Source organism: Sinocyclocheilus rhinocerous, unplaced genomic scaffold, assembly GCF_001515625.1.
Source record: "Sinocyclocheilus rhinocerous isolate Xijiao unplaced genomic scaffold, SAMN03320098_v1.1 scaffold604, whole genome shotgun sequence".
Classification (NCBI taxonomy): Eukaryota; Metazoa; Chordata; class Actinopteri; order Cypriniformes; family Cyprinidae; genus Sinocyclocheilus; species Sinocyclocheilus rhinocerous.
In genome coordinates this window covers 1170664-1179704 of record NW_015658518.1, presented here as the reverse complement: position 1 = coordinate 1179704, position 9041 = coordinate 1170664, and the positions used below count along the sequence as shown (strand labels likewise).

The 9041-nt window shown below is 35.6% G+C and overlaps 2 protein-coding genes across 6 annotated transcripts in view; both read left to right on the top strand.

The window, feature by feature from the left end:
* srgap1a (SLIT-ROBO Rho GTPase activating protein 1a) overlaps window positions 1-4551 on the top strand; it is a 107247-nt gene extending 102696 nt beyond the window's left edge. For 2 of the 3 annotated variants that reach the window (XM_016530830.1, XM_016530828.1), the window contains exons 21-22: window positions 1351-1699; window positions 3125-4551. In XM_016530830.1, coding sequence (XP_016386316.1) covers window positions 1351-1699; window positions 3125-3511 — 736 coding nt within the window. In that variant the 3' untranslated portion in view covers window positions 3512-4551. Of the gene's footprint in view, window positions 1-1350; window positions 1764-3124 lie in introns of all 3 variants that reach the window. The other variant, XM_016530829.1, reaches the window with a different exon arrangement.
* Window positions 4552-6462: 1911 nt separating this feature from the next.
* LOC107722489 (poly [ADP-ribose] polymerase 12-like) overlaps window positions 6463-9041 on the top strand; it is an 8988-nt gene continuing 6409 nt past the window's right edge. For all 3 annotated transcript variants that reach the window (XM_016530852.1, XM_016530853.1, XM_016530851.1), the window contains exon 1: window positions 6463-6890. In XM_016530852.1, the coding sequence (XP_016386338.1) occupies window positions 6580-6890 (311 nt within the window). In that variant the 5' untranslated portion in view covers window positions 6463-6579. The remainder of the gene's footprint in view (window positions 6891-9041) is intronic.

Genomic DNA, 9041 nt, shown 5'->3' with positions numbered 1-9041 from the left:
GCGAAATGATTCAGAACTCTTGATTCAACAATTCATTTGCATCAGCAATGTGGCTTTTATTAATATATAATATTTATTTTTTTAATATATATATATATATATATGTTATAGTTAGTAATTTTACTAACTTATTTCAATGCATTTTTTAAAGATTTTTTTTTTTAGTTTTTTGAATTGAGCTTTTATCAATTATCAATTTTTTTTATAGTTTTAATTAACAATAACAACATTGCTTTCCACCATCTTCCATTTATTTTGTGTTTTAAATGTTTTGGAAGTTACTTAAGTCTTTCTATGGCTTATTTTTTTGCTAAACTATTGTGTGATATAAAAAAGCACAATTAAATAATATTTTCACACATATTTTCCCTATATATTCACATAATTTGTCAAAAGTATAACCCGATTGGAAATGATATATTACATTTACAAGTCATGTTTTGATTTTTGCTCTTCACTGACACTGTTGTGTTCTTGATAAACACATATACAGGTGCATCTCAATAAATTAGAACGTCGTGGAAAAGTTCATTTATTTCAGTAATTTAACTCAAATTGTGAAACACGTGTATTAAATAAATTCAATGCACACAGACTGAAAAGGAGCTCCTACCAAGTATTGAGTACATGTACAGTAAATTAACATACTTTCCAGAAGGCCAACAATTCATTAAAAATGTTTTTTTTTATTGGTCTTATGGAGTATTCTAATTTGTTGAGATAGTGAGTTGGTGGGTTTTTGTTAAATGTGAGCCAAAATCATCACAATTAAAAGAACCAAAGACTTAAACTACTTCAGTCTGTGTGCATTGAATTTATTTAATACACGAGTTTCACAATTTGAGTTGAATTACTGAAATAAATGAACTTTTCCACGACATTCTAATTTATTGAGATGCACCTGTACTAACTTCAAAAAATAAATAAATAAATAATGTTAGAGGCAAAACTGTTCATATTGATATTTTGCCTTTAAAAACTCCCTTCGGTTCCCATATTTTAATCCTGACTTGAGGCATCTCCCAGAGGAAGCTCTTTGAGTTAATACTGATATGCACAGTCATAATCCATCATGCTGTTTCCTGTCAGGCCTCTTGTCATGAATATGCAGAGTAGGTCTTGCCACAGATACTCTAGAGATGACGCTGATGCTAATTAAGCATAAATGCTGAAGGTTAGCACACTTGATGTTGCCAAATGCAGCATGTGATGACCAGCAACATTTTGGAACTACATCCACCACTTAATGTGAAGCTAACAGTATTCGCAATGGTCTCCAAACCTCTCACAAAAGATATGGAAATAGATTCATTGCATACTTTAACGTGTCATATTTCCTGCTTTATTTAGCAGGCACAGGAAGAGAAGTGTCCCCCCGACCCGCAAGCCTCCAGCTCGCCCCACCGACGCCCACTGCTTGGTCCACCCCTCCCAGAGCCATCACGGCAACCCAGATTTGGGATCCCCAGTGATGGGCCACTACAGTCCGCGGGACCTGCTGAGAGGAAGAGGATACATGCCCATGGACAGTCCCGAGAGACGCAGACGGACCGGCCACGGCAGCCTGACCAACATCAGCCGACACGAGTCCATGAAAAAGATGGAGAGCCCTCCCATCCGTAGGTCCACGTCTTCAGGCCAGTACACAAGCTTCTCCGAGCCTCACGGCAAGAGTCTGGATCCAGAGAGCATCGCACAGGTCAGCGGGAGGCGAGCGACGACGCCCCTCACACCATGCGCAGCAGGCCCAGCCCTGTAACATAGTCAGTTACTGCCTCCTGTTACTAATGACTAATGCGTATCTGCAACACACACTCACACACTGGGGCTCGTTTATGAAACACAAGCAATGAAAATATATAAATCACTCAAAATTCAGTTCAAATCTGCCGTAAGCCAGTGATTCTCACCCTTTAGGACTCCAAGCTGCCTAGTTGGACAAGACAGTATCTGAAGGCTGACCATTTTGGCTTGTTTTCAAACTTTAGGTACAGAAATAATTTTAGCGCAGTTAATTTTGGGATTGTTTCATAAACTGAATGATCTTCAGGGTTCTCATTCTTTTTAACAATTGACTTTACATGAAAAGGATTTTTACAAATATTTTGACCGCCAAAGACCAAGTATAAGTAATTGAAATAATTCTACCCTGTAAAATAACAGAAAAAAATATATATTATAGAAATATCCATGACATTATAATATTTGACTATTATTATTATTATTTTAGGTCTAAACTTTGTCTAGGCCCAAGACCCTTAGTTCTTACATAAAAATGTTTTTGAAAATTTTTTTAGCCATTTTTGCTTATTTTAAAGCCTGTTTTGTCTTATTTTAAATATTTTTTAAACAGTTATGTTTGTGAGGCCTCCCTAGTGAATTTACATGACTTTGTCATTCATGATTACTTAAAAAATAAAATAAAAATACTTTTGAAAGAGAGAGCGATTTCTACCCAATAAAACATTTTAGAAACTAGATCAATTAGACAAATGTATATTAATTCTAAAAGCGTTCCTACATTTATTATATTTTTATTTATTTATTTTATTTTATTTTAAATTGTTTTTAATATAAAAATCACATTTTTAAAATTCAAAAATGTTCAAGACCTTGGAAAACCTGGTTATTAAATAAAAAAAATGTAAGTTGTCAAATTTAAAATAAGAATTTGTAGCTGTTTTTTTGTTTGTTTGTTTGTTTTTTCAACTCATTTGTCTTATTTTAATAAATTATTTTTAACTCTTGAAAATTTGATGAGGAAGTGTGAATGACTTACAAACAGTTCACACAAATTAATTTGGCTTGTGTTTCATGAATAAGGTCTATTTTCATAATTCAAATATTTCAATATTTATTGAGTTCCTATCTAGCCCTCCCCCCCAAAAAAATACTTTAATAACTCCCCACTGGTTTCACATTTTCAGTGTCTCTTTAATAACTGTCTCATGCATTGTTTCACTTATACATCAGCTTTGTTTAATACTAATAATCTGACCATTTCATGAACACATATTTGATCTCAGTAGACGTGATTCATCATGTTGTCTGCTTGTATTGCCATTTGTTTGATGTTAATTGTTATAATTCTGACCACCTACACTTCTCTGTCTCTTTCTTATAGGACATAGAGGAGACGATGAACACCGCTCTAAATGAGCTGAAGGAGCTCGAACGGCAGAGTTCTGCGAAACACGCCCCTGACGTGGTGCTGGACACCCTGGAGCAGATGAAGAATGCTCCCACACCGGCCAGCTCCACCGAGTCCCTGAGCCAACTCCACGGTCTCCTGCTGCGGCCCACCGTCACGGAGCCGCCCATGCGCCGCAGCACCAGCTCCTCCAGCGATACCATGAGCACCTTCAAGCCCGCCGTGGCCCCGCGCATGGGGGTGCAGCTCAAGCCCCCCGCCCTGCGGCCCAAACCCATGGTGGCCATACCTAAGACGGGAGCGGCGCAGCATCCGGCGGCTCCTCCACAGGATCCACTGGACAAATCCTGCACCATGTGATTCATTGTGGGCGAAACGTTTAGGGACAAAGAGGACCGCTGCTGTCAGAGCCAGATTTATAGTGAATTTTATTGCCAATGAACATGGTGACGTGTGGTTCTTCATTTTTGCAATATTTCATTCAGAGAGTGGACTAAGCAAATATAGATAACTAAAGATACTAGAAATACGTTACTGTGGTTAATGAGGTGATGGTAGTTAGTGTGTATACAATTCCAACACTATTAAAGGGATTATTAATAAACTAGAATAACATCGGTCACTAAGCATGGTTCTGAGGAAGAGTAGAGTTAGTTAAACAGGTGTTTACTATTTCAGAAAGTTACATTTTCTCCCTGTTTAGTCGATTCCAACAAACATTTTTAGATATTCTAGACACCTGCAACTAACGGAAAGCAGTTTATTTGTTTTCAGATACTGTTTGCATGCTTGTCTGACACCTTATTTTTTCCCGCAATACTCTGTGTGAATAGATTAAGGAGTTGTGACAATGATATTAAAGAAAGCAACAAATCACTACAGCTTCCTACGGTATGTTGTTAGGGTGACTTTTTCTATATCAGTAGTTTACATCCACTAGAAAAACTGCTAAATGTGAATAATACAGAAACTAAGCAGGGTCTTTGGTTTCTCTGTTTACAGGATTAGGATTGTGGGAAATGTGTCTCTTTAAATCTCAGAGTGATTTCTAGTCTGGACTCTTTGTGGAATGTTGACGTTGGAAACGCACTGCCATATAAGGGCATGTGATGTCACATCTTCTGCCCGTCCTGATTGGCAGTCGATGTTAACATTAAAGTTGTATCAGCAAGGCTTTACTTTGAATATTATATTTTTGATAGTAATATTTGAATATATGCCCAGGGAGTTTGCGTAAACCACATCCGCTTACGTTGGAGAAACATTCTCCTAGTTTGTTTTCTTGATTTCTTATTTAGAAATATATATTGTGTATATAAATGTACATCCACTAAACCTTTTTTTTTTTTTTGGTCTTTACGTTCATTACTTTCTCCCAGGAACCAACTGCTCTCTATAAACAATATCTTTGTAGTATCTATATGCTATGCCCAGGGAGATTGTGTAAACCACATCCGCTTACATTGAAGAAACATTTTCCTAGTTTTTTTTTTCTTCACTTGATTTCTTATTTAGAAAGATAGAAATATATATTGTGTATATAAATGTACATCCACTAAACCTTTTTTTTTTTTGGTCTTTACGTTCATTACTTTCTCCCAGGAACCAACTGCTCTCTATAAACAATATCTTTGTAGTATCTATATGCTTAATTAGATGTAATCTGTGAATAGTCAAGTCTAGCTGCCAAAAAAGTAAAGTTCAAGCGCTGCTTAGAGATCGATGCATGAACGATAATCCTTTTAGTTGTCATATGCAAGTACTTTTCTAGAAACTTATGAGGCAATATTTCTTGTTGGTTCACCAAACAAGGGAATGATGCCAATAGCCATGGACTCAGAGACTGTTACTGCAGTGCTTTCGTGGGATAGTGCTGTTTCTTATGTGTGCTTGAGGCCCATTAAGCCTTCGTAAAAATGTCACACACAGCACCGCACCCAAATTAAGTCAGTCACGCAAGGTACCCAAAGATAAAGAGTTATGTACAGCATCAGTCACTCCCGTGTATTTGCACTCCAAAATTAAAGATCTGGGATTTCGTATACAGTATATCATTCTGACGTTATCTGTGCATTGACATTCACATTATTATGACAGTTTGACAATAGCTTAGCGTGTGTGTGTGCATGTATTTGTACTGTATTCACTGATAATTATACAACAGTTTATTCATATTTAAGTAGGATATGCAATGAAATGTGTGTGGGTGATGTTATGAAATTGTCTATCATTGAACAAAGGGGACAAACTGTACGTAACTTCAAGAAAATTAAAAGCAATGCCTGTTTTGAAACATGTAATAAGAAACATACTAAAGATTTATATTGAACGATATTACAAACATTTTTTATTTTCTTTGATTTTTTTAAGAGTGTACATTATATGTAAGCCTTGAAAAATGTTCTCCCTGCAAAACTACACACAGTAGCAGAATCTCTGTACTTAATTGCTGTTATATCAGTGTGTCCATGTACATCTCTGTACTATGTACTTGTGAAAGTGCCTTTAAAAACTGTTTTAGAGGAACTTCATCCAAACGTCCTCTGTGCTGTGGCATTCTTATTTCAGATCCAGTATAATGAGTTGCTAGGGATTACGGTAAATAAATTATTACTAACGTTGTTCTGTTTATTAAGTTGTAAGAATGATCAAATAATAAAGATACTGCTTATCCATTGTGACATTGCACTTTTATGTGAGACTGTATATTTTGGCATGTAACATCCTAACAAGTTGTAGAGCTCTTGGGGGACTGCGCCGTCTTTCTAATAAAGAATATAGTTTGGTCAGTTCACTAAGGTGTTTGTTTGTGTCTCCTCCTCAGACCGTGTTGTTTTGAGAATGGTAAGATTGTATGTGATGAGATGAAGAAGTCTTCGCCATGTGATGCTTTCTCTGTAGCTTGAGATGTAAAAACAAAGACGGCAACTTAATGAATTCCCAGTCTGGGTTTGTAATGACAATTTCATCACAATGAAAGTAATGAGGTGCTTTTTCTCCCAGAATTCCTTTGGGAGTTCTGACCCTTACTTCACCCCATTAAATTTGTCAGTATAGGGATGGTGGCAACTATTTTAATGTTTTTTTTTATTTTTATATATATATAATTATTATTATTATGTGAAATGAAAGAGGCTGTGAGATACGGTCAAGGGTATTTAAAAAAAATAAAATAAATTGACCAACGAGTTTACTTTTCAGGTTTAAGATCATTTTGAGTTACAGTTGTAGCAACTAGTAGCTGCATTTGAACGCAGTCGGCTGCCATGGTGGTCTATTCTATTGTATGGTTTCCTGGAGATGCAGGCAGGAGAGGGCGCCAAAGACCAGCATCAGTTTCGCTTTCGTTTCCGTTTAAATGCCCCAAACCATCGGCTAAACTCAAGAAAAGTGAAAACGACTTACTGTCGTTGACGGCATCTACGAAAATGAACATCGTCTCTAGACACATATTCACCTTTATCTGCAAACATGAGGGCTGCACGGACTATGGTAAAGTCGAGAGGGATTTGCGGCAGAGTATCACGGTGGCGGATCAGGTTCTGTCTCAGGTGCTCGATGATCACCAGAGGTTTGTTATAGTTCAGGATGAAGACTCGAATCCCAGAAGCTCCATACCAGATAGTGACAGTCTGATCTTAGCCAAAACATCACTGCGACTGTGTAAACATGACAAATGTTCCGGGTGTGAAGACCTACACCTGTGCAGGTACTTTGTGTGCGGAAATTGCAGATTTGGGTAAGTAAACTTTGAGTTCCATCTTAGGCCAGTTGTTATAAATAATATGGAAGACTGTCATTTAGCATTTAATTAAAGACAATAAGGTATTGGAAGACTTTTTTTTTTACACGTATTCCTTAAAACTATCTAGCTTTTGTGTTTGTGTTAGTACTAGGCCTTGTTTATTTGTTTGTTTACTATTCAGTAGCGACTAGTAGCTTTAATTTAACTAGTGTAATATTACCACTGTTCGAAGTGACAACCTGACGACCATTGTTACATTGTTACATTGTAACATTGTTAGTTATGATATTGCAAAATTTGTCACTGAATTTTAGTATTCCATTTGTTGCTGGTGACTATTTCAGTTTCACTAGTAACTATTCATTAAACATGATGATCCATCAGGACCTAGGTCACTGGTGGGGAAAAATAACATAAAATTGCATTTTATGATTACAGCCACTAGAGGGGCCTATTGAATCCTATGGAGATACTTAAATGAGCCAAACAAGTGAAATCTTTAAAACTACACCAACTTGAGGCTTCATTAAACTTTCAGATATATCCGAAAACATTTAAAAAAAACTATATTTTGTAAAAAAAAAATTTTAATTGATACTGAATTTTAATCCAAACACATGCATATTCATACAGTTTCATAAATATGTAATAAAGATAAAAGAATGTAAAAAAATTAAAAATATAAATATGATATAAACTCATTGGTCTCCACCCCATCACTCAAATTTAACTGTAAGTCAAAAATTTTTTTTCAAAATGACAGTCATTTCTCAGCAGAAACATCATAAATGCTATAATGTCTTTCAATGGGAGTGTGTGTGCCATGTGTGTGTTTGTGTGTGTGCGTGTGTGTGTGTGTATGTGAGTTTTTTGTGCATTGGGGACATTCTGCAGTCTCAGCCCTTTGTTTGGGAATGCATCTTTTCTGGATTGTGTCAGATTTTATATAGAAAAAAAGACATAAAATTGCATTTTATGATTACAGCCACTAGAGGGGCCTATTGAATCCTATGGAGATACTTAAATGAGCCAAACAAGTGAAATCTTTAAAACTACACCAACTTGAGGCTTAATTAAACTTTCAGATATATCCGAAAACATTTAAAAAAAACTATATTTTGTAAAAAAAAAATTTTAATTGATACTGAATTTTAATCCAAACACATGCATATTCATACAGTTTCATAAATATGTAATAAAGATAAAAGAATTTTTTAAAAAATTAAAAATATAATTATGATATAAACTCATTGGTCTCCATCCCATCACTCAAATTTAACTGTAAGTCAAAAAAATTTTCTCAGAATGACAGTCATTTCCCAGCAGAAACATCATAAATGCTATAATGTCTTTCAATGGGAGTGTGTGTGCCATGTGTATGTTTGTGTGTGTGCCTGTGTGTGTGGGTATGTGAGTTTTTTGTGCATTGGGGACATTCTGCAGTCTCAGCCCTTTGTTTGGGAATGCATCTTTTCTGGATTGTATCAGATTTTATATAGTAAAAAAAAAAATCAAATAAATAAAAAAATGCTGTTTTTTTCGGACATTCCATTCATTCCTATGGCCGGGTCAACATGAATGTAATACTTGTGGGTGTAATACTTTTTTTTTATTACACCCACATAGAATCCTCAAATCGACTCCATGCTCCATGTGTGTGCTCCATACTCAAGTGTGACAAAATTAAATTAAAAAAAAATCCGCAGTTTTTTCGTAAATTCCATGCTTTTCCAGTGGCGGGTCAAAATGACCCGCGAGGGACACTTTTTATACTTTTTTTATAGCACCCACTTAAACTGCTCGAATTCACTCTAATTTTTTTCATGTATTCCCGGTTCAAGTGTGATAAATGTAAAAAAGTCTCATACCATAACGATCAACGATTAAAAAAAAATCTTTTTAAAATCTGACCCGAGGGACGGATGAGGGTTAACCCTCATCCGTCCCTCCCGAACCTATAACAAAAGTGTCCCTCACGGGTCAAAATGACCCGAAGGCCAAAAATTACACTAATTTTATTTTTGGTCCAGAAAGCTTATATTGGTCCATTTTTATAATTTTGTTTCTATTTTTTTATGTAGGTTTTTTTAAATTATTTTTTGGTGATTTTTATTTTATTCACATTAAATTCTGGATATTTTTATG